Below are 25,981 nucleotides of genomic sequence, written 5' to 3'. Positions count from 1 at the left end.
ATGTTAGGTAAGTTTTAAATCAGAGAAAGTTTTATTTGAACATTCAACAAGTTAAAAAACTACACAGACAAGATAGCATATTGGAATTTTTTACGAATTTGTTATAAAATAGTATAAATTGTGGGTATTCTTGAGAAGTTGGGAAGAAAGACTTTGCTTGAGCGAGTGATTGATCTGAACATGAAAATGGTTGTGTGCAGGAACTGTATAGGATTCATTTGTTTTACAGATTTGGGGCTTGTTTGGTTTGAAGGTTTGATATCACCTAGCTTGACTGTGCTTATCAGGGTTTTTCTTACATATTCACCATCTGCGCAGTTCCTCCTACTTTCTTTTGGTATCACTATCGAATTCCATTATCACTATCGGTTATCTATCTTTTCCTGCTTGTTAGAATAGCGCTGCAGAAATAGTATTACAGGTATTTCCTAATCTTCCATTCAAAAAAGTGTAGATTGTACTTTGGTGATTATTATAAGCATCCAGCATGGTTATTTTAATTTGGTCATCCTAATGTCCAGATTTACTGGTTAAATTTTGAGGTGATTGTACTGGCAAGGAATAATGGAAGAATCACATATCTGAATAATGGCTAATTCTTTGTATGTAGCAGTGGCAGCAACAGCAGCTCAGTGGTTCTTAACAGTTGGTTCAACAACTGTTTTGACCAAAAGATGTGAATTTGATCAATTTTATGGAGATTGGTATCAGTGAAACTGAAAAACATTTTTTTTTCTTTATCAATTTCAATTATTTAGTTGGTTGCTGATGAGTTTCAGTGGAAATCCATTTATGGTTTTTTATACCAAACAAGCGATACCATTGTGATATATATGATGTAAGAATAAACATACGTTTTTCATTAGCAATGATTTTTAACGAAATTAACTCTTTTTGAAGTGCTCACACTGAGCAATGTTCTGTTGTACTGCGTGTGATAAGTGTATCTACTTTACAGCACACATATTTACATTTATATGCAAAATTTGCTTTAGATTATTACAAATATATTGGTTTATTAAAATTCCCTAATAAAAAACCAGATGTAATTTGTTCATTTTTACAATATCAAAGAGGCTTGTTCAGTGATTTCATATTTGCTAATCAGCATCAATTAATCAAAAATGGATTACCGAAAAACGATGATGGAAAAATTCCAAAATATGGTTCATATTACAACACAGTCCATTAATTGAATTATTGATGCTAAGTAGGAATGTGTTCCTTAAAATTACACATAATCAGTTAATTTGAATCTCAAATTTGATTATAATATTATATTGGTGTTGGGCTAATTTGATATAAAAAACAAGGAATATAATTAAAGTTTTCGAGTTTTTTTTTTCCAGAGGGAATTTGTGTTTTAAATGACAAGGAGAATATATATAAATGGTGTATCAAAAGGGATTTCTAGAATTTTACTACGAAATTTCAGAGATTACATCAAAAAGAGATACGCAGTGAAGCAGTGAATAAAAAGGAACCTGCACCAGATAGTTCGTCAATTTAATTATTAAAAAAAAAAAAACCTCGCAATTTCATAACTTTTATTTAATTTTTTCAGTTATTGTTAAATTGCAAAATAAAAACGATGACAAGAATGATTCAAATAATTTTACAGTTTGTAATTAAATGCATTAGTTTTTGTTTTTAACTAATGAAATGGGAAGAAAAAAAAAAAAATTTTCTCAAATACTTTATTTTATTTCAAAAAAAACAAAACAAAAACTTTTTGTTTCTCTTCTAGAGACAAAAAGTAAACGAGAAAGGCGAAAAGCAAAAGGTAATGATGAGAAGTCAAGTAGAGCTGAGAAAAATGATTTTTTTAACACATTTTCGTTGAAAAGTAAACGAGAACGAAAGAGGAAGAAAAAAGAAAAATTAAACGAAAGTAAAAGTAAACGAGAAAAAAAGAAAAATACGGTTTGTTTTAAAATATTTTCCTTTTTTTTTATACGTTAAATAACATTAGCATATGCTTTCAAAAAAAAAAATCACTAAGACTTATAGCAAAAAATAATTTATTGTATCGAATCATTTCATTCTTTTTCCATTTCAATTTTATTTTCTTTATTACAATTGCTTTTATATTAAATAGATGAGTTCAGTATCTCAGAATTTTCTTTGACATATTATTGAATTTTTTTTCTATTATATTTTCTCTATTATTTTCTTTAACATATTACTGTTAATGTGTGTTATACATCTAATTATTTAAATTTATCAAGGTAATTTCTATATATGAGTAACTTTCGGGTAGCATTATAAATAACTATGATCTGTGTTGTTATTCTTTTTTTTTTTTGTGAAACCATTTTGAGATTTTTATTTGCAGGAAGAAAAATCGATAAGAGCTAGGAAAAAAAAATTAAGGCAATTTCCGGTTACTGATGAACAAAAAGAGAATTATTCAAATTTTTTATTGGTAATCGATATCAACAATTAATTTTTTTTTAATAAGCAAACTTTTAATGAATTTTATAGCAAGTGGTAATTACAGAAGTTTAAATGAAATGACACAGATTTAAACTTTTCAATTCCTAAATCATTAAAATGATTTAAAAAAAATGCTGTAATCAGTGTTCTAATTTTAAAGATGATATTCAAATTGCCTAATTTATACCACCAATGAAAAATAGCGAATGATAATTTGTGATAGTTAGGGCAATACGAATAATATAATATGTACTAATGATGATTGTTAATTACATATAACTAAATGCTGATAAGTAAATATTCTTTAACAAAAATCTTATATAAATTTTTAAAACTATGATTACATTAATTTTATCAGGAAATGTTTGAGCTTGGTGTGGATGGAATTGTGAAGCAATATCAAGCTGATCTAAAAACGTACATTCCACCAGATATGTCACATACAGCATTCGATAAAAATATGAAAAAAAATCGTTATAAGGGTTTATTGCATTTTTTTTTTTTGATTTTTTAAATTTAAAAATTATTACAAAAAAAACTGTATATGAAAAAATTATTAGCTGAATGCCATTAATAAAAATTAATGAATGCTACACCATAATAATTATTAAAAACTATTAGTAAACTATTAACTGTAATGCTAATTTGCATTCAGTTATTAATTCACGCATACATTTACACTTAAAAGTAGCACTTTTGCTTAATGTATTTGTAAATTGTTAGCTGTTGTAATAATTATTAATAAATGATGCAGGTAATTGATTTAAATGTTTGAGATGAAGTGATTTGATTCGATTGTGTTTCCTTATATTGTAATTAGAGTGATAATAAAATAGGTGTACTTCTAAATTTCCTTGAGCAGTTCAATTTAATATATATTGATATGATAGCCGTAAACAAAGTACTGTTATCATATAATCTGATGATTATGGTAGTAGAAAAAATGACCATAAAATATTGACAAAACGAAATATATTTGCAGATGTGATATGCATTGATAAGACACGTGTTGTATTGCAGGAGGGAGAATCTGACTATATTCACGCAAACCACGTTAAAGGTGATCCATTCCTGAACTCATTCATTTGTACTCAGGTAAAGCAATAGCTATTTCAATTGATTTCCCGAAATTTAAAAGAACATTTTCTTTTTTATATTTATCATTAATAATTTTCTTTAATAATCGATTTTAAATATTTTCTTGGATTAATAAAACACATATTTTTGCATTAAAAAAAAAAAAAGGTAAATGTTTGAAAATTTTTACTCCTAACTTTCGCAAAGTGAATTTCTTTAATTAATAAATTTTTTCAATCAAAATATATGCTGATTTATTCAGAGTGCAATTACAAAGTAAGTTTATTGTTGAAGAATAAATAAGCATCATTTGTAATTGACGAATAATTAATTAAGGGACCAATGAAAATAACAGTAAACGATTTCTGGATTATGATAATGCAAGAAAAAGTAAGCAATATTATTATGCTCTGCAATATTCTTGAAGTGGCAAAAACAAATGCTTTCAATACTGGCCACAAGATGTTGGCTCATCGCTTACATTTGGAGGTTAATTAATATATAATTATCATAGATTTCTTTTGACCATAATTCCGTTTTCATTCATTCAAATCAATTTGAACAAAAGCACTAATCGCATATTATTCAGATTAAAAGATAAAAATATGAACAGTTCATCTTCCTTTCTTCGTCTTATTTATTTCGATAGAAAAATTTTTTTTTGCATCTTTTTTTCTTCAAAGATGAAAAAGAGAAAGATCTTCAGAATAGCACATAGTGGACATTTATAAGTATTTATAAGTAAAACGTTTTCGGACAAGATATGATAATCGTGAATAAGATGTGGTGGACAGTAGTAGACAAGATAATAGTGAACATTCTTGAACAAAATATGGTTATTACAACCTATTTTTTCAATGAATTCTGGGTTGTGATCTATCTTATAGCCCATTAATGCTATTTTACTACAGTCAGTTAATACAGCTAAGGTCAAAAGTTATTTCGTATTGTGTCCACTTATGGTCATTACTTTTCCATTGCGCAACACTCCTATTCTTATTAAATTCATATTTTTTAAAGATATTTTAACAAATAATTTCTTTAGAAGAGCGTATGAGAGTGATTTTTTTTAGAAGAAAGCATATGCAGAAAAAAAAAAGTAATTCTTTTAGGAAAGTGGATTAATTGATTTATTTAGTTTCATTTTTGTGTATATGAAATCATATAATACATACAATAATATTATTTTATATATATTTTTAATTTACCATTTATTTTTTTCAATAGTGTAAATAAATAATAAATAAATATATTAAAAGTGGAAATGATTAATTAGGTAATAAACGAGCTGTTATGGTACATTATTTAATTGATTTTATTGCCGTAATTGACACAATAGATAAGCTATCGTAATAGATTTACAGATATACAAGTATCATGTTCTGAGGTTAATGATAATAAGGATACAACCTTTATAATATCAACTTTACAAGCTGAAAATAAAAATATTCGATTAACTATCAAACACATATTACTCTTTTTTTTTTTGAAAAAATTAGTTTCAAAAAAAAGAGAAAAATCAAATGATATATTATTGAATGATTGTTCTTTTTTTTTTTAATTTTTTATTACAACTTACGGTGATTTTTGTTCTTAAGTTCAAAAATTCTTAAAGGCCTGATAAAGGTGTACCAACAAGTGTATTGGCTCCATTTCGGATATTAAGAATTGTACGACAGTCGCTGCATCGTACTACGGTTGTTCATTGCTCAGCAGGTATTGGTCGTACCGGCTGCATAGTTGCTATCGAAATGGGTTTACAACAAATTCTATCCGGAAAACCGTTGTTTCTTATTGATATGGTTAAAAAATTAAGATGTATGTCCTTCCTTTTTTCTTTGAAATTTAACATTTTACAAAATTACACAACGATTTTGTCAAGAATTTCAAAAATAATTTTACAAATGAAATAAGTACATTTAGTATGCCAAAGACATCTAGTATGTGGTGACATTAATTAGTATCAAAATAGAAAATTCAACCTTAATCTTTCTAAGCTCAAATTTTTATTATGTTTTATTGCATATACTTTAATATTTAAAAAAACTCATTTTTTCAAAGAAACTTCACTTATCAAAGCACTTGAAAATGATGATGAAATTTTTTTTTAAAAAAAAAAGGAAACCATACTAAAGTAAAAATTTTTATTTTTTAACTTATATTTCATTTTATATATCAAAAAACTTATGTTTTTATATTCCATAAGAAAGAAAAAAAGAATTATCAATTATAGCATACATGTAATTGATAACAAGAAAATTGTTTAAATCGATAAATTGTTTTGCCTACTTTTGTCTTTTTTTTTTAATTTTAAATAAGAATTTTAAAAATTATTAGGATGAAAATAAAATTAAAGAATTGCAATTTTTTATCAGCGGATTATTGTTAATTTTAAAGCTAAAACATGAATTATTTATTAAATAATCTTTATTTTTATATAATTATTAAATAATCTTTATTTTTATATAAATCTTTATTTTTATATAATTTTATATAATTATGCTATGAGTGCTATTCAAACTGATGAACAACTTGTATATGTGGTACGATGTTTGGTTGCATATGCAGATGCATGTGGATTATTCAATTCGAAACCTGAATTACAAGAGGCATTCCGTTCTTTTTTATTGCAACATTTTAGTGATAGTTAGCATAGAAAATTGACGTAGAAATAGTAAACACACTAAAATTTGAAGTAGAACTAAACGAATTTGTTTGAGAAGTGGAACTTAATTTAAAATTGTTACAAAATGATTATATTAACATTAACCATTAATTAATTTAATCCTTCACTTTTTGTCTAGAAAGCTGAAAAATTCTCCGATGAATATACTGCTATGCTAGCAGCTAAAAAAGCTGCAAGAGAACAGAAAATTACAGCACAACCGGAAACTGAACGAACTGATGATCAGGCAGCAATAATGAAAGTAGAAGAGAAGAAAGAAGAACCATCACAAAAATCAAAACAATCAGTACAGGAAGTTATAGAACGTGCAGCAGTGTTAAGATTAGAACCACCAAAAATTGAACAAAAGCAGCCACAACCGTTGCAGATATTTGCGAATGAGAAGCAATCATCGAAAGTTGAACAAGCGCCTTCTGCTGTTCCGGTTCAACAGATCGAGAAATCAACTCAACCGATACCAGCACCTCTTGCTGATATAGTTCAAGGACAGTTGAAACAAGTCCAGCTAATACCAACTGCTCCTGCTGTCCCAACTCATCAATCACAGAAGCAAATTCAACCGGTACCAAAAGGTCCTGTTGTCCCGATTCAGCAACCGCACAAACAAATCCAACCGGTATCAATAACTCCTGCTGCTCCCGTTCAGCAACCACAGAAGCAACTTCAACAGATACCAATAGCTGCTGCTGTCCTAACTCAGCAAACGCAGAAGCAAATTCAACCGGTACCAAAAGGTCCTGTTGTCCGGATTCAGCAACCGCACAAACAAATTCAACCGGTATCAACAACTCCTGCTGTCCCAATTCAGCAACCACAGAAACAAATCCAACCAGTACAAACAGCTCCTACTCCTACTGTTCCAATACTGCAACCGCAGAAGCCAGTCCACTCGGCACCGAGAGTTCTCGTTGTCTCAACTGAGCAATCTCAGAAACAAATTCAACCGGTACCAACAGCTCCTGTTGTTCCAACTCAGCAACCACAGAAACAAGTTCAACCGGTACAAACAGCTCCTACTCCTACTGTTCCAACACTGCAACCGCAGAAGCCAACCCAATCTGTCCCAACTGAGCAATCTCAGAAACAAATTCAACCAACAACTCCTGCTGTTTCAACTCGGCAACCGCAGAAACAACTACCAGTAATCGCAAAGGTGGTTTAAAAATTGCCCCCAAAACAATTTTGTTTGATTGCTTTAATTGCATGTGACCAATAATTAAAAAATAACAAACCAACCATTAATTATTTACACATCTGCAGAAAACAACCTGGAACCATTGATTACTTATCATTTGAATAATTTGGTAATGAAATCGTAGTTATTATATCCCAGTTACTTAACTCGGTTACTAAATCGGTAATTAAAGTTGACTCAAACTTTACAGTCGAAGTCAACACAAAATCCAGCACTGAAACCGACTCAAATACCATCCTTGTTAACAACACAGAGTAAAACATCGAATTATGAGCCAAGCAATAGAAAAAGGTAAAGATAAAACAAGCCTGCAATGAATGGACAATAATATATCGTAAAAAGGATTAAATAAGCTTTGCTCAAAACTACATTTCGAAGATAAAATTCATTTTATGCAATTATTATATAAAAATTAAACAATTCATAAAATAAAGTTACTGTCATTTATAGTTTATATAGTAACTGCAAACATAAAGCATAAGTAAGCATTCTTTCTCAATTAAAATACTTTAACTTCTGAAATAAAATATGCTTGAATCAACAAAAATTCATATACGGTATTGAATCCGTATGTATTATTATTGAACTGTATCTACTATTATATGAATTGAATAAGAGACAGCATCTAAACGTAGCTAACTAAAAATTTTTACGTTTTAGTTCTTAAGTTAGTTAGATTTAAATTTTCTATTATTTAAGTTAATTTTGCTAGTTAAATTGAATGAATTTGCTGTTTATAACCTATTAAATAAGTGATGAGCCCCAACTAACCAATACTGAAATAATGCAATATCAATAAATCAATCAATATCAAATTGATTAATAAGTTTCAATAATCAGCAAGCAATAATTATGAAGTAAATAAATATTAAGCAATCAATCGGTAACTATCAGCTAATCAGTTTTTATCAGCTACTATCAGTTAGGTTAGCCAACAGCAGCAATCGACCAGTTGGTCCATTGATTGAATTGATTAAACTTAATTAGCTAATTAAGAAGCGTTAAAGTTGACCATGGCGTTCGCTACCTATCAAGCAATTGAGGATTAATTAAATACAGAATGTTAACTATTCATCAAATATCAACTATTTAACCAATTAACACTTATATCGTTGCAAAATTTTTCCTAATGACCAAGTTGTAAAAATTAACTTTTACTTAAAAAACTTCCTTATTCATTCAATTTGAGTAAAATTATTTGTGTGCTAAACAATAAATCTGAAATAACACACTGCCAATTTGCCATTATTTGATTTAATAGTTTGCTAAAAACTATTTTACAGTTATTTCATTTTTTTGCTCTCCATTTTGTCTCATTTCCATTTCATTTCATCCATCATTCTCTTTTATTTCACTTTTATTTCTACCTTTATTTTCATCTCAATTTCATTTTATCTAAAAACATGAAAGCAAATGAATTTCTTTCAAAAATTTTCTGAGCAACAACATTCCATTTTGCTTGCTCGTTTTTCAAATGCAATTTTTCTTCCAATTTGTTTTTTCTTTTATATTTTATGACAAATAATATGTCATTATTGAAATTTCTTGAATTCACATTCAATATTTCAAAATTCCATTTTCATAAGAATTAAGAAAATTATTTCAACAAATTCCATGTTGGATTTTATTTGTTTTCTCTCTTTCCTTTACTAACCAATCAATATGAATAAATTTCCTAGCCAATTAATTTTATCAAGCAAAATTATGGGAAAATTTGTTGAAAAAACCCTGTTAAATAAAACCGAAACAAAATTTTGCTTATGAAATTTATTAGCATGACTGTTAATTTTAAACTTATCTAATTAAGCTTCAAATTACCCAATTAATGAAACGGATGCTTAATTTGTGCTATATATATTAAATTTAAGTTAGTAAAAATGAAAAATTCTGAAATTAAAAATTCTTACAATTTTTTTTTAGTTAAGTTATTATCATTATTCATTCACCATCACTACTATAAGCGCTGCGTCTATTTTATTGATATATAATAATTAATGGTAATTTCAATATTTTCTTTTAACATTCTCTTTGCTTTTTTCCCTTATTCAATCTTTAGTTATTGCAATGGTGATAGTAACAATAGTAATGGTAACGATTATAATAAACAAAGAGTTAATAATGATAAGAAGGAAAATATTAGTTAGTTTCTAAATGTTTTCAAGAAAATGTGGAAAAAGATTATTGCCAGATTTTTAGTTTGAAATTTTTTCCATTTTTTTGTTTTGTTACAATTCAACGAGAAGAAAAAAGGTTAAAAAATTTAGTTTTGAATGTGTGCACAGATAGTTGCAGCTATTGACGCTTTTGCACTTTTAAAATTTATCAGATAATTTCAGCACTCAAAAAATGTAAAATTTGACAATAGCATATAAATTGAACCTTCACAATTTTTCTAAGACTTTTGTAGCATAATAGTAAAGAACAGTTATTTGCCTTTTTTTCAACTTTTAAATTTTTAATCAAAAGAACCAATTTTTCATTACTTCTTATTGATTTGAAAAAGGTATCATATTATCTTCCTCTATCTTTTCTCTAAAATATTCTGATGTTTCATTAAATAAAAACACTAGCGGACCTTTTTTTTCGTTGTAGGAAATAGTATTTTAATATTCAAACAACACTGAAATTACTTTTTAGGTTAGAATTTTGTTACATTTATTTTTTATATTAATCATGCTTCCTAGCAAAGAAAACAGAAATTACTTATAGAACACAAATTATCGTTGAAGAAATTATCACTGAATAACTGAGAAGTTATTTCCTTTTTTTTTTTTTTTTTATTTTTTATAAAAGCTTATTCAATTGTCAGAGTAATGTAATTGGGTATGCATGTTGATAGTTTCTTTTATTTCATTTCATTCCTGCATTCAAAAAATTCTTCAGTTTGACATTTTTTTTTTTTTCATCAATAAATTGAATATAAATATTATAATCGTTTGCAATTCGAAAAAATTTATTTTGCACTTTTCTCTTCAACTTTTCCCAATTTGTTTTTGAATTCTTTTTTAACTTTGTTATTTATTGTGCTCAAAAGTAAAATAAAGTTACATTTGCATTTAAAAATGCTTTCATTCTTCTTTTTTTTTTTCACTTCTTAATTTTCACGATCCTTCCATTTATATTTGTTAAAATTTTTGTTCCATACTTTGTCACGAAAAAAGAATTTTTTAATTTTAATTTCATTTTTTGATTTTTTGAATATTATTTGCAATATTTACTAGTAGAAAACACTAATATTTATTCATTTTTAACAAAAAGTTAGCGTTTTCTTAGAAAAGAAAAGAGGAAAATAATAAAAACAAAATTATTTTCATAAGAAATAAAATTGTTTGTGCGGTAATTATTATTATTATTATACATAAAAATCCACGATAATTTATTAACTAGGAAAATTGTTCGATTTGAAAATTTAAACTGTAAAATATTCATTTCATTTATTTGTTGCAAACTGTTTACTTATTAAAAATATTGTTTTCGTATTTAAGATGGATTAAAGTGTTGATTCCGATTAAATGGTAACATGAATAGTTCTAAAATGAGCAATCATATATTCCAGTAAAATTTCCAGACTGCACTCCAGCTGATATTTCTGATGAATTTTTCAGGTTGCAATTCAGGTGAGAGAATAAAACCGGTGAATAATGCAACGTAGTTTTTGTTGCTTTGTTCACTTAAAAGTGATTAGTTATTTTTTTGATATATTTGATAAGTTTGGAATGCTAATTAATTTGATGATATAATAATTAGAAGCATATTTTTAAGAGTAAAAATATAGGGGAATAATTGATTTTTGTGATTAATTATATTTGTATCAAAATTTTTATCAACAACAAAAACATCTGAATCATTCTCAGTTATTATTAAATTAAACAGTTAAATTGATTTCTCTTTTCTTATCAATTATTGCATTTTTGCAATGCTTTCTATCTCAGTTTCAATTTTTTTTTCCTTTTCTATCAAACGCAAAAAAACATTAAAGCAATTTTTGGTTTCGATTTTTTTTTAAATATATTTTGAAATGAGTTTGTGGATAAAACTAATAAGCTTATGAATATAAGGGCATTAATAATGTTAGAGATAATAGAGCTGATTAATTAATTAGTTTGTAAATATTAAAACTGATAAATTTATGCAATCATTCGTAGTAAATTAAATAAAATTAACACAGGTAATTTTGTAGTTAATTTTTGATTGTATAATTAAAGCTTTAACTGTATAATTAAAATATCCAGTCTAAACAACCATATAAGTTTATTCGAAAGTTTTCAAGTAAAAATGGAAAAAATTTACCAGAAATAGATAAAGTTAAGAAATTTATTGAAACTTCTATTGTGAATCTCCTTTTGTTTTTGTTTTTTTTTTTTTCATTGAAATTGCAACAAAAATTATTTATCAAAAAAATTAACGATTAGAGTAATTTTATTGACATTTAACACATTTGAAAAACTTTAAATGAAATTGCTTTATCTTAATTATTATATCATAAAAAGGGAATAAAATTCAAAATTTAGACAACAAATTATAATTGACATAAAAACCTAAAAATATTATATTTATTTCAAAAAAAAAATAGTATTTTATTTATTTCAGTTATCAGAGTAATATATCATTTGATAATTTGTAACATTTTTTGTTAAAATTATGATAAATGTAGAACAAATTGATGATAACATTATTCGATTTTATTGAAAAATGTTTGAAAATTTGAATAATAAATTTACGCATGTTGCTCTTAGCCTTGATGAGGTAAATAATTTCGTTAACTTTTTTTTTTTTTTTTTGATTTCTTTTTGATATAAAAATATATCAAAATCAACTGATTTCATTTGATTAACATTTTCTTTATTATATTTAAGTGATGCAACTAGTATTATGTTAAAATGAAGTGTAAAACACATAAGTTTTCTTCCATTTTTTCTTCATTTATGAAATAGTAAAAATGAAAAAATGTTTTGTTACCCTTTTTTCTGTCTATAAAGCAATTTTTGAAAATTAATTATTATTAACGTTTGTTACAAAATAAATAATATTTATCATTATTTATTAGAAAATTAATGCATGCTCACTGCTAAATATTCCCACAAAGCCATGGGCAATATTTACCCGATTAATTTATGGCCATTTTTTCTTGGCTACAACATTATTTATCGTCGGAATATTCTGCTTTTGCCTTGGATTACAATATAGCATAATGTATGATGAAGTAAACTGTACTGATGGTACTAATATATGGATTCCATTACTCAATTTGGTTAGCAAATTTTTTACGTCTTTTTGTGTTAAATTTTTTCTTGTTTTACAAAAAAAATTTCTTAGAAAAATTTTTTTGAATTTTGTTAAATACCCTTTTGTTATAATTGTTAATTGCCTTGTAAATAGGGAGAAATAAATTTTTTTAACAAAGAATTCTGAACGATTTTTCAAAATAAAATTTCTTTTGGAATTTTATAAAATAAATTATAATTTAAATAATTTTGAAAATTTAAGAACAGGGCAATTACAGTTATCAAAGTAATATATCGTTTGGTAATTTGTAACATTTCAGATTAAACTGATGAAACAGAGCTTTTTTCTTCAGTTAAAACTACTATGTGTAATTTACAATTTCCTTAAGTTGTTAAAATTTTGTCTTTTTAAAATTTTTGTTATACTAGAACTGAAATTTAAAAAAATGGTTTAATATTGTAGTTGAAATAACAAATTTATGTATTTTTTCAAGATAAATTTAATCATTAAGAAATAGTACAATAAAATCTTAATACAATTTATTCCATTATTCAGATAGTTTCAATATCTGGCTTATTTATGCTTCGTACACTTCATTTGTATTGGCCAGCTTTCATATATTGTCTGGGCTTATGCATTATGCTAATTATGAATCTTGCAACTATTACTGACAGTATTTTGGCTTCGCTACGTTGGTATCACGTAGCTTGGAAGCCAATTGATCAATGGGCATCAACTTTTTCATGGATTGACATAGCTCTTGCTATCTTAGCAGTATTAAATGGTACGGTTCCTTTCTTTTTTTCATTTATTTGAAATGAAAAATGCGTGAGAGATATAAATTAGTATTTATTCATATTAATCAATCAATGATAACATTATTCGATTTTATTGATGATAACATTATTTGATTCTATTATATTCTTTCCTCTGCCCTTTATTTTGTACATCTGAAAGCAAAAAAAAATTAATAAATAAATAAAATAAATAAATAAATAAAATTAAGCGAACGTAATTGTTCTTAAATTACAACTAAACTTAGCTTGAAATAATTTAGGTAATCAGATCGAAATATACTTTAGTATGAGCGGAGGAAGAGAACGATGAAGAAGGAGGAATAAAGATATGAAAAAGGGAGTGACATAAAAAGTATAAAAATTTTCTTTTCAAAAATTCATTTAATCTTTAATTTATGTTGATTTAAATATTCAAACGAATAGTTAGAGATTTTCGCTACTAGATAACTACCTTTCTTAACTACCTTTTTTTTTTGATTATTATTTAGACATTTGTTTACTTTTTTAGTTTGTTAACAACAAAAATTTTTTACCGGTTTTTGATATCCATTTGTTTACTTTTTTTTGCCTTTATCACGAAAACTACGGTAATAATGTAATGACTTTTGGATTATTGAAAAATTGAAAAATTATATAAAAATTTGAATTATTTACAAAGTTGCTTACTTTCTGGAAGCATGCCAATATGAAGACATCGTTTCATGCGACAGCTACGGCATATCTTTCGATAGCCAGTGCTCCCTTCAAAAAAAAATTACTTGGAAAATTAAGATTTGATTAAAAAATTATTTTAACAATATTATTTCAAAAATATGTCATAGTGATTAAACATTATCATCATCATCACCGTCATTCTCATCGTACATACCGTAGTTTAACTTTACATCGCAACACTGTGATCGCTCGCAAATGTAGTTTTTTTCGTCGCGAACTGTTCGTCTGAAATAAACATTAATGCTCTGAATTTCTTCAGTATAATGAAGATCAAATAATAAATTAGTATTATTTTCGAAAATGAAATTCTAAAATTAGACAGCAATTTAAAACTTGACAATATGTCATTGAAATTGAAATGATACAAAAGTCTAGCACTAGGCATAGTAACTTCATCTTACTGTATGCGATGTTAATTTAGAAAAATGAATAAGACAAAGTATAAGAAAAATAAAATATTAAGCTAAAATTTAAAAACATTAAGTATTTATAACTGATACAATCAAATATTTTGAACAAAGAAAGGAAAATTGAATATGAAATCAAAAAATTGATATTATGAAATATGGCGAATAAAAAAAATTGAATTGTTTAGAAAAATTGGACAAAATAATAATTATATTTTGCTAAATTATTATTAGCAAAAAAAAAAAAGTTAATCTGAAAAATACAGCACATGCAGCGCATGTTTTTGCTCCATAATGCGATCCGTTTGAGGCAACAGCAAGACAAACCTGACATAGTTGTTCTCCGGTTGTTTTCTTTGTTATAACTGAAGAAATTGTCCGTGGTGCAGATTGTTGTGGTATGGAAGGAGCTGATAGTGTATTAGATGTGTCAAATGATAGTAGCGAATAGCTGAAGACTTAATTAAAATTGAAAATATTTAAGAGATAAATTGAAACAAAAATAGAAAAAATTTGAAATCAAAAAAAAAAATGAGAAATTTTAATTTGAAATGATATGAAAAATTACCAGAGAGCAAACGAACGTTTTGGGATTACGACTACTTATTTAAGTGTGAAATTTTTTTTTAAAGATTGTAGATGGATTGTTATCGTAATCATATCTATGTATTTACGATTAAAATTTGTGTTTTTTTGAATAGCAATCTTAATGAAGCAATTTTATGCTGTAATTCGACTGAAACTAGCAGAGATCACGAAGGAAACCTAATTTAACATGATTGTACTAGCACTTGAAAATATCTTATGGAGATGATACGGTAGCCGAAAGAATACTGTAAAAGATGCTGATTGAAAAATTGAAATTGAACGGATACTGTAAATGAGATGTTTGAGATCGGAAGATGTTTGACTGGTATAATATTTTGTGTGAATTAATTGAATTGATTTACCAAAATATTAACATAGACACAAAGCAATTAAAATTTGTTTCTGTTAAAATATTAGGTATTTTACAAGCAAAATTGAAATAAAAAAATACTTTCGTCGTATACAATAACATATTATAATAACAGTAATAGTTATGACGAAAAATATAGATGCCACTATAATTATCGACCTGAAAGATTACTTCTTTTATTACTCCTGAACTGCTATGAACCACTTTTAAGTTATTTCAAAAAATTGCTTTAAATCATTTTTTATTTAAATCACTCAACTTCAAAAATGTTCTTTCTTCAATATTTAGAATTTGCTCAAGATCAAGGAGAAAGACCAGTTTACTTCTACTACACACTTTAACATTTAGAAAAAAAAAAATCACATACTTTGCAGTAAGTGAAATAGTATTATCCGCGACGCATAGCAAACAGTGCAAATTTTGCTTAAAGCCTAATTTTACCAAGGTATAAATTCAGCATTACATTGTCATACTCCTAATAATAGAAAAACAGCCTTACATTTTTATGCTCCTAATAAAAATGAACCGTTACCACTGAACAAAAGTATACAGCCATTTTATAAATCCAATCAAAATTTTCAAATATGCAAAATTTTAACGTTTCAATTTTTTAGTAAATTTAAGAGTTAGTCGGACAACCTACCTATGACAACAAGTAATTTATCGTATACTCACATACTTACCTGCATTAAAAAACTGGAAGAATTTGACGGTAAAAATTTGTTTATTTTTATATCATTTCCGAAAAAAAAAAAAAAGCACACTTTTCTAGTAAAATTTCTGTGCGTTGTGCATTATATTTTCTCATGCATTTATACAAATTTTTGCGCAAAACTATAAAAATATTTCAGTACATTCTTGCTTCACAAACTTTCTATAATTCGAGTGAAGAAAAGAGTTTGGATTAAAGAACTAATTTTAGGCATCAGATTTTGCATAGAATATAAGTTTCTCCAACAAAAATTCAAATTTTCAATTACTACATCTTTTCTAAAAATTTGTCAAATCCATAGTTTACCGGAATGCAGAATTTCAGAGATATGGAATCTTATTATTGAATGTTGGGTCTTCATTTTAATGAATAGATTTCCAGAAAATTTTTAACTTGAATAGGATCACCAAGAAATCACTTCCAGATTTTTTTTTTTTCATTGGATTTTATTTGCAAGGGAACTCTGATAGCTATTTCTAAGTAAGACATGGTTTGGTGGTTAGACAGAGTTAGCTATTCAGTCTGAACTTTGCTCTCAATTTCAGAGCGATTCGTCGTTTGTATTTTTAGTTTTCTGTTGTGATTTGGAGCCTAGAAATAGAACTTTCATCAGTTTACATTACTGTATAATTGTCTTAAATTCTGTAGGAAAATAACATGTTCCTGTCAAACATATATTTAACTTTAATGAATTTTTAGTTGTATCATCGATTAGTGTAGTTATTCTAAACAAAATTGCAGTGAAATTGTGCATTTCAGGATAAACAGTATAAAATAAAATGATGCTCTTTGTTTTCACCTCTTTCATCATCCTGTCACTGTTGAGCGACATCACTTTTAACAAATATAAAATAAGGTGGGGTTTGCTGCAATGAGCATTGCTCAGTTTCTGTTAAACACCGGAAATATGAGCTATGCTTTAACTGTTACATAAATAAGGCGGTCGAAAAATCTTCATAAAGTGACGGTGAAATTATCTCTCAAGGTGACTTTTGCGTTGAGTTTTCCTTCGCTTACTGGTCATGCAGATTTAAATTCTGCCCCACGCCTCCTTTTTTTTGCTGTTGTAGACTTATTTAGAGCGGAGTTGAAAAATCTTAGAATTTTCGAACAGGCGATTCCTAATGGATCTAAGTTTGCAGAACTCTGTTCTGTTTGTTTCAGTGAGTCCTTTTAAACAACTTAGGTTAGGTTAGGTGGAAGTCCTTTCCAGTGACATTTATTGCATTGCAAAAACATTTAAGTAAGGTTTGCTATTTTTAAAATTAAATGCAACTACAAGATTGGTCTCTCAAAATATCCTCATATGACTAAGCACTCGTTTTATCAGATACCAATGAGAAGGAAGGGAAATCCTGTCCGTAGACGAGTGGTGAGAAGACTAAGGTACCCAACTTTTTGGTCTTTACAACTTCAGTTTGTATCTAAACAAGCGGTGACAGAATTATATTTTTTTATCTAAGAAAGACTAAGAGAGAATTGTACAGTAAGGAAAACGGAAATGTACTTTATCGACTGATTTTTCCTGTGATACATTATGTTTTCTAATTCAAAATGACCTTGAAAACTGTTCAGATATCTTTTCTCAGCCTGCTTAAATGCATGCTTTTTATCCAAACGAAATAAGTCTGCAGAACGACTTAACTCCTCATTTTCTCTTTTCTTCTCGAAGAAGGAGTAGGGTTATTCCTTCTTAATTAAGCATCTTAAATACAGAAAACGAACTACCAAGGTAAAGAAGAATTCATCTCAAATGAATATTTTAGGTTACATTCGTCCGCATCAAATTTCTATGTTTTTGCCAATTAAGCTTTATATTTCATGTGAAACATTAACAGATATATTAAAAGTTATCAAAAGCAACAAATCTGTGATATATTTTTGCATTGAGGTAGTAATTGGATATACCGTTAAAGTGAATTTAGAGTAGCATAGCGGATGACGTCATGTTTAAAATTCCGGAAGCATGAAACTGTGAAAAAAAAAAAACAAATCATTGAAGTGGACTCACACTCTTCTCCAAATAATTAACCTGACGATTTGACAGCTTAGCAACACTATCTATCTACAAATAAAAGTATCTACGAATAACGAATCATGTAATTTCCTGAACCGAATTCGGGTCTTTCCGTACTACAGTTTTATTAATTTCAGTTTATATATTATATATCTCTTCAAGAGCGCTTTTATGACCCATGTTTTGCAGTTAATTTGTTTACAACTCAGATCGGTGCTAAATGTTAATTCGATCGAATGCTAATTTTACCCTATTTCACAGTAAACACACTGAAATTAAAGCACGGTATGGATGTATAAGCAATTATTCTTAGTTTGGTTTATTAGTAGTGATGAGATACTATTTAGAAATATAAGCAGAGCGGTAAATTAACACATCGATCCATTTGAGCGTAAGTAGTGGATAATCAAATCAATTTATCATCTGTTGTTAAGTAATCCATCCGTAATTAATTATTGTAATGCCAAGTTTCAGCTGCTAATCTTTTACGCTTCATGTTACTTTTCTAATTAGTAATTCCATTTTTATCAGTAGTTTCAAATATAGTCTATTTTTAGGTTTTCTTTAAAACTTTGTGAAAGAATTGTAGATGAACTTTCCTTGAAAAGTTATTCGTATTTAAAGAGTATTATTATTTGATAATAGCGCTCATGATTTGTAAATAATTTTCACTTCATAAATACAACACTGCAAAAGATTACTATATTGTTTCCTGTTTGGACAATAATTTAAATATTCAGCATAAAATTTACATTGATTTCTTCCATGTAGCAATAACATGATGGAAATAAGTCGAAATCATAATATAATGGTAGTCGATAAATGCACCGTTTAGACAATACCTAGCTAATCGGTTGACTATGGTACGAAGGAGTAACGTTATCCCTTAAAAAACACTGTAATAATCACGTCCAAGGATACCAAATGGTTTTTTTTAACATTACTAAAGTCTACAGTTTGTTAATGCGTTACCTAAATACGTCATTCTTTTAGGATCGCATAGAACGTTAAAATATAGACTTTTACCTTTGAGTGAAACTATGAACAATGAGAACTTTAAAAATTTGATTAAATTAGATAGTGAGGAGACCTTATGATTATTCCATATAAAATAAAACTTTGATGGTTAAGAGCTGATAGATAATCAGTCATTTCAAACTGTTGAATTTATTGTTGAGCTCGTTTTGCTGGGGCTAGAAATTATGCCTCTTTGATATTTAAAAATTCAAAAAATCGTTATGCGTTTTTTAAAGATAGTACATATCAACCATGGAAAATAATTCTATCCTAGTTCCCAAAAGAAGTCAGAAGTTTAGATTAATCTGTAAACGAATCTTTTTCTGGGATGCTTCAGTAATCTTTTCAATTGAATAAGCGCATTAAATGAAGCATATTTGTGTATATTTCACAAGCACTCACGTGCATTTGTGCTTATTTACGTTACGTGGGCGAGAGTTTTCATATGATTTCTGCGAGCGGTTGTTACTCAAGCTATGATATATTCATTTTCGCATGGTACTTGCTTTACGGAAACAAACTTCGCCAATTTTCCTATCAGCAGTATTCCTGCTATGCTTTCCTATCTGCAATCATGCAACACTCTTAACACATATTATTCATGGCAGGTCTGCTGTTTTAATTCCATCAAGTCCCTTATTCAAGAAAAAATGAAAAATTGTCTCCTTTTAAATTAACACCAACGAAATTAAACTTGAACATTCCAGACTCAAAAGAAGGGTAAGCGGGAGCTCACGAGAATATCGCCACTCATACGAGTTATGACTAATTTCACTTCAGTTGAAAATTCTTAGGACTCTAAATAAAAGTTCCCTAAATTATCATGCAAATTCATTGTTTGAAACAAATTATACGTCTTACAGATTATTTGACATTGATCCATCTTCACTATTTGCAAGAGAATTGAAACTGATCCATTTAAAGAAACAACGAAGCAACAATTTACGGAACTGTTTTTTTTCACCAGTTCAATGCCTTCTACCATTCGATGATGGTCGTTCAGTGGAAAGTGAAGCCAAAAGACGCAGTTAATTTCCCGACTGATTTCGTCTTTTTTGCTCTATAAGTTTTTGGCCCTTCTTGGAAGCTCAGAACTAACTTTCAATTTATCTTCAACTTCCATTAAAAAAGAAAAAATCTTCATGTATTCTGATAAATTATTAGTCTTTTATTTTGGAAAGTGGAAGAATGCTAAAATTTCCCTTTAAGCTCTTTAAAAATTGTTTCCATCAGAGTGTATATATAATAGTAACATTTGCATTCATTATATCATTCGGCCATTGATGTCCACTGAAAGCTATTTCGCTTTTGCTACAAGCAGTAAGTATGAATATTACGTATCCCAATAAAAATTGTCTCAATTACTATAGGGTTATGATTTTGAAAGCAAAAAGCAAAGGACACGAAATAGTTACTCATTAATACTTGAGATATTAAAAATTAGTCAAGTGAAAAAAAAATGCTAATGGATAAAATTGGAGGAGCGAACAACAACTAGTTCTATAGTCGTAATCACCAAGCATTACTCTAATAGTAAAACATTACATAATTAGTACTAATAACAGCAACAGTACAAAATGGTATTAATAGCACTAATAATAGCAACAGTACAAAGTGGTATTAATATAATTAAGAGGATAATTATTAGTAAGAAGTTGAATTACACGGTTAGAAGTATTACAATTTATAATTAAATATGAGTTCCAAATTAATAATTTGTTTGCTTCAAAGTTTCGGCAGCCAAACTTCCTGATTTTAACTGTTCAGATTTAATCCTTTATCATAAACTTGAATCCTTAGCTCATCAATTGTGAAGGCTGAAACTCACCGATTTATGAACTCAATTCAACTGTACAATGCCAAAAATTAGATACCATCCTGCCCCTCTGCCTATTTTTTAGATATATTCAAAAGTGAGGAAAACCTAAAAGAAGACTTTTTTTTGGTGGAGCAACTAACTTTTAATGGTCTAATGGTCCAGTGGTATTCTCTGCACCTCATAATGTGCTTTCTGTATCAATTTAATATTTTCCAAACATTCGCCTTCGGCTACTTCCAGTTGTTGTCCTTGATCAGCAGCGATTTCTACGTTGTCCTGAAAAAATGATCTAGGGGTTGACCATTTTCTCTAATCGCAAAAGAAGTCATAACTGATTATCAGCTGTGTAAAAATTATAAAAAGAAAAATAAAGACAAATAAAATCGTGATTATTCTAATTCGTTGTTCTTTTCAAAAAAAAAAAAGAATCCAAGCAGAAATTTAAAAACATAAATGTTCAAAATTAACGAAAAACCAAAGACATCAATATCACTGTTTAAAAACATTAAGAATGAAACTGTCTAGGAACTAGGACCTCCTGAAATAGACTCACAATTATTTCAGCCATCGACAACTCTCACCAGCTAACCATTCCAGATAACAGTTCCAGTTGCATGATGCAATTCTACTACTCCTGCGTCTCGATAGGTTACCCAAATAAGATTTGCCATGATTTTTTTCAAAAGAAGCTATTCTAATCTACTGTTGCTTCTCACACTTTAGAACAACCGCCCAGCAAACAACTGAAGACTTACTTTCAGCACCACACGATGTCCGAAATACACGTCACCCTCAACTTTTAGTCGTTTTAATTGTCGTAATTGCGGAATTTCACGAAACCGTTTTTGAAATTCGGAAACCTTGCTGAAGTATTTCGACAGCTCGATGACTGGAACTTTGCCTTTTCTGACAAACTGCAGCGAAAAATCTTCTCTGACTTCATATAAATCACTCATGATAGCAAGTAGGTCCTGGGTATTCTTGACAGGAAGGAAGCGAGAACGGGGCACTTGAATACCTGGAAAAGTTGTTAATTTATTATGTGAAAGCGAAATTTCACTCCATTATCGTTCTAAGATATAATAAGCCACACAAAGTGTTTCAGGGAATATTATCAAACATACATGATTTAGGGTGAGAGATAATATGGATCAAATATGAATACTAAGAGATTACATAAATTTGCGTAAGAATAGCCTGTCATTTCTTTTCAGTATACAAATGAGCCTAGAACCAAGAGCGGTATAATAAGGAATTTGGGATCAAAAAGAGCCAATGGCTTAGTATTATATTGGAAACCACCACTGCAGATAATTTTAGTTACAGTAAAAAAAAAAAAAAAAAACAAAAACAAAAAAGCACATACTCAACACCTTGTCGAAATTTCGAATGGTACCACCTACTGACGTTTCCAATTGAATGACGAATTCGCCCGTACTGAGAATCTTCAAAAACCATACACTTTATCGCTGATGGCATTGGGAAGCAGCTTACTTCAACATTGATAATGAGGACAACTTGGTCATTGCGTACCCTTCCTAGTGGTACGTAAGCAACAATACCGACTTAAAGAGTATACATATCAGCAATACATGCCGTATATATAGATAACAAACTAGGCAAGATGTTGGTTGCTAAACCATTTCAACTCTAATTATCAGCAAGTGACAACTTTTCAGCTTTTCGATCTTTCATTGAATGTACAGTTAGTTTAGTGTTCAACTATATCTAATCACTGACAATTCCGCCCACATAGGAGGTTTAGGCTTCACTTCATGACCATATTTGCAAATAGATATGCCTAAGCTTCCCGAATCCAAATAATGTCCAACTATTATAAGGACAAATGATAAAAACGCGAAATGAATGATCCCTTAAAAAATAACAAAAAAGAAATCATGAAACCATTAGAATTTCAAAACACTTACTGAATATTAAGATAGAATAGTAAAAAAAAACCCTCAAACCTTTCTGTTGACAATAATTTCCATTTTCATTTCAGCAAGTTTTTTTTTTACAGCCCGTAAATTGACCCAAATATTGTTGGTGTTGAAGATTCTGAAACTTTTTTAAAGTTATGACTTAAGGATGGAGGGAATACATCTAATTTTACATAACAGAATGGAAACCAATAAAAATCAGTGCTACAGTGCATAGATTAGTAGAAACTTTTATATGTATATATAATCATATACTTGAAGATATCCGTTGAGCAGAAGTCATTGATATGATCTTTGGGTACTTGTGGCATTTCCAAATGCATGATATATCCATTTATCTCAATCAAAGTGCCTCCCTGAAGGGAAAGTTTGACGAAGATATTAATCTACAATCACAAAAATGATAATAGCGCTTGGGTTAATCGCTATTCAACATTTTCGTTTCAAAAAGAGAAACTCTCAAAGACCAACAAAAAGTGAACCTTCCTATCAACTTTGGTTTTTTCGGTGCATTCCATAATATATTCCAAATCACTCTCTACCATTAGCTTAGCAATTCGCAAATCAATTGTTGCACCAGTATTATCAATATTTGAGATGAAACATATATCACGTCCCTGAGCGAGCAACTCATCCAAAACACCCGTAAATTGCATCGATTTGAAAATATTTCCGTGACCCGGTGGATACCACCCGAAAACACCGAATTATAGAGGAATTAATTAACTGTACTTCACAAAATATAGTAGGCAAATGATTTCTGGCTTAAAATTTTAGATCTATAATGAACCCTCATCACCAACTGAATAAGAGATAATTCGGAAAATTTAATAAGTGGTAAAAAAATCAAACTGATTCATCAAAAGTAATTTGTTTGTCTTTTTATTAAAATAGTTCTAGTCCAATGTCCTATTTACATATTATCACCTGATAACTAATAATTCACAAGTGAAACATTAAACGTGCAGAAATCATTTACTGACAGATGTAGTTCAGATTTTTTTCATGGCAGCCGCATATGATGATCTTGATAATAAATTATAATTTGATCGTATTAAATATAAAATGAGACTTAATGCTTTAATAGTTATCTTTCATCATCAGTAGTGAGAAGCACGAAAAAATGAACAACAAATACGAAAACAATCTCTTACCCTTCAACGTTTTCACTTCCATATTTGAAAGGGACAGGCATTGAATTTTCCACAAAAATCCTTGGACATTTGCTCTGTAGGAATGTTTTCAGATTTACCTTGCGATCAGCCAAATATTCACAGACTGCTTTTTCAGTATTGAAACTATTCATTAAAACTAATGGCACTGAACTGTTGTTCCTTTTATTAAAGTACTGCAAAAGATGAACTGAATGTTTCCTTTCCATCAGTAAGTTTTGAGGAAATGAGAGAATCAAAGTCAATAATCGAAAACAACAGACTTTATTTGGATACAAATCTAAATGGATAGTAATAATTTTTTTTTAGAAATCGACAAATTTTCATTAAATTCTTTAATTGCCACTGCAATGAATTGTGCATCCAAGATTTTCAATTTCCATTAAATTTTTCTTTGAACTATCATGGAAAAAATTATATAACTAAGCTGGACATTCTTCAAAGCATTCTGTGAGAAAATTCTCACTGGTGCTTCTATGCAGTTGAAATAATACCTGTACATGACCAATGGCAAAATCGAGAAATGTAAGCCCTTTACGCACTTCGATTAGTGACTTGGGGCCATCACAACCCATTGTTGTTCCCAAGCCACCATTCAGCTTAATAACTGACAGATGTTTCACAACCTTGTCTAGCTCATTTCCAGAACAGTGCGGTAGTGATTCATAATTTCTTTGAAATTTCGAACTTAATGGCTTCATTCTAGTCCAATCAATAGTACTGGGTTCTCTAAGATATTGGTCAAACAAGGATAGAAATACTTCTGCATCGAACTGGGTACGCTGTAAATAAAAATATGGAAATTTTCGCAAAGCAAGTCACAATTCAATATGAGTTGAAAGAAGTGTAAACAACGTACTTCATTGTTAACAAAAGCCTGTTTGAACTGTTCGCCAACATTTCGGGATAATTTTTGAGCTTCATTGCTCCAGCACTGATTCATTTTCTACCTCAAATGGAAGTTGTTTTAATAGACTCTAAGCAAAGTGAAGAATAACACCAAATTCTCGACGAAAGTATAGTAGTTCCAAAGAGATGAAAGATAATCGTGTGTGATGTCATTGAATACGTTAAACCATAGACTGCAGCATTTACACTACCAGTATGAATAACTGCATGGGAATCGCCGTGCTGCCCTGCCAACTTTCTTCTATTAAAAACTTCCTTTACCCTTTTTTCTTTCTCATCAACTTTTTCGAATGAAAAAATATGTGGAAAGTTTTTTATCAAAGACTTGACCAATTTCCCCAAATGAAATTAAACAACAGCTTCAAGAACCAAAAAATATAACAAAGTACGAAAGTCTTGTATAATCGAAATCTCTACAACTCAAGCAGATTAGAACTTACGAAGCTCACAAAATATACGCATCGGCATTAAAACCCCTTTATGTTCTAATTATATGGAACTGTATATGCATGGTATCACGAATATACGTAACCAAGTTATTAGCAAAATAGACTGTTTGAGAGGCATATATCATTAAACAGGATTACCCCTAACGAAAACCAAGTGCAACGTACAACAACCAAAACTATAAAAACAATTCTCTAAGGAATTTTTACAGCCAGAGGCAGTATAAAATTTTTTTGTTGAATTCCAGCATCATCAACAAGATACACAGCAAAACAAATTAATAACAAAGAACAAATTATAAAAAGACATCAACAGAAAAATAATCTACATATTTGTAACAGGCTACAGTAAATTATTTCTCTAAAAAAAACTAAAAACTTGGGCTATATTTCGAACTTGACTCAATAGCAAATTATTTCTTAAAAATTTTGTGGAATTTTTGTGATTCAAAC

General features: G+C 28.6%; 4 protein-coding genes across 4 annotated transcripts; 3 read left to right on the top strand and 1 right to left on the bottom strand.

The window, feature by feature from the left end:
• Nucleotides 1-2,797: 2,797 nt before the first annotated feature.
• Bm9532 (Uncharacterized protein) lies at nt 2,798-7,689 on the top strand (the record flags this gene model as incomplete). Its single annotated transcript, XM_043075179.1, has 7 exons — nt 2,798-2,918; nt 3,419-3,531; nt 3,850-4,002; nt 4,878-4,900; nt 5,129-5,315; nt 6,318-7,352; nt 7,585-7,689. 7 exons carry the CDS (start codon nt 2,798-2,800, stop codon nt 7,687-7,689), a joined length of 1,737 nt encoding a protein of 578 aa, XP_042931113.1.
• A 4,896-nt stretch (nt 7,690-12,585) lies between these two features.
• Bm2590 (Uncharacterized protein) lies at nt 12,586-13,727 on the top strand (the record flags this gene model as incomplete). Its single annotated transcript, XM_043075178.1, has 3 exons — nt 12,586-12,645; nt 13,176-13,404; nt 13,678-13,727. The coding sequence occupies 3 exons, from the start codon at nt 12,586-12,588 to the stop codon at nt 13,725-13,727; spliced, it is 339 nt and encodes a 112-aa protein (XP_042931112.1).
• Nucleotides 13,728-19,737: 6,010 nt separating this feature from the next.
• On the top strand, nt 19,738-20,274 carry Bm18030 (Uncharacterized protein; the record flags this gene model as incomplete). The annotated part of the gene is made up of 2 exons (XM_043075177.1): nt 19,738-19,850; nt 20,106-20,274. 2 exons carry the CDS (start codon nt 19,738-19,740, stop codon nt 20,272-20,274), a joined length of 282 nt encoding a protein of 93 aa, XP_042931111.1.
• Nucleotides 20,275-21,211: 937 nt separating this feature from the next.
• Bm9531 (Uncharacterized protein) lies at nt 21,212-25,116 on the bottom strand (the record flags this gene model as incomplete). The annotated part of the gene is made up of 9 exons (XM_001897925.2): nt 21,212-21,337; nt 21,817-22,079; nt 22,428-22,506; nt 23,029-23,119; nt 23,257-23,357; nt 23,484-23,696; nt 24,158-24,349; nt 24,668-24,955; nt 25,033-25,116. The coding sequence occupies 9 exons, from the start codon at nt 25,114-25,116 to the stop codon at nt 21,212-21,214; spliced, it is 1,437 nt and encodes a 478-aa protein (XP_001897960.2).
• Nucleotides 25,117-25,981: the final 865 nt, after the last annotated feature.

The sequence above is a fragment of the Brugia malayi genome (assembly GCF_000002995.4).
Source record: "Brugia malayi strain FR3 genome assembly, contig: Bm_v4_ChrX_scaffold_001, whole genome shotgun sequence".
In the NCBI taxonomy this organism is placed as follows: Eukaryota; Metazoa; Nematoda; class Chromadorea; order Rhabditida; family Onchocercidae; genus Brugia; species Brugia malayi.
Note: the sequence above shows the minus strand (reverse complement) of the source record. Positions and strands in the feature narration are given on the sequence as shown.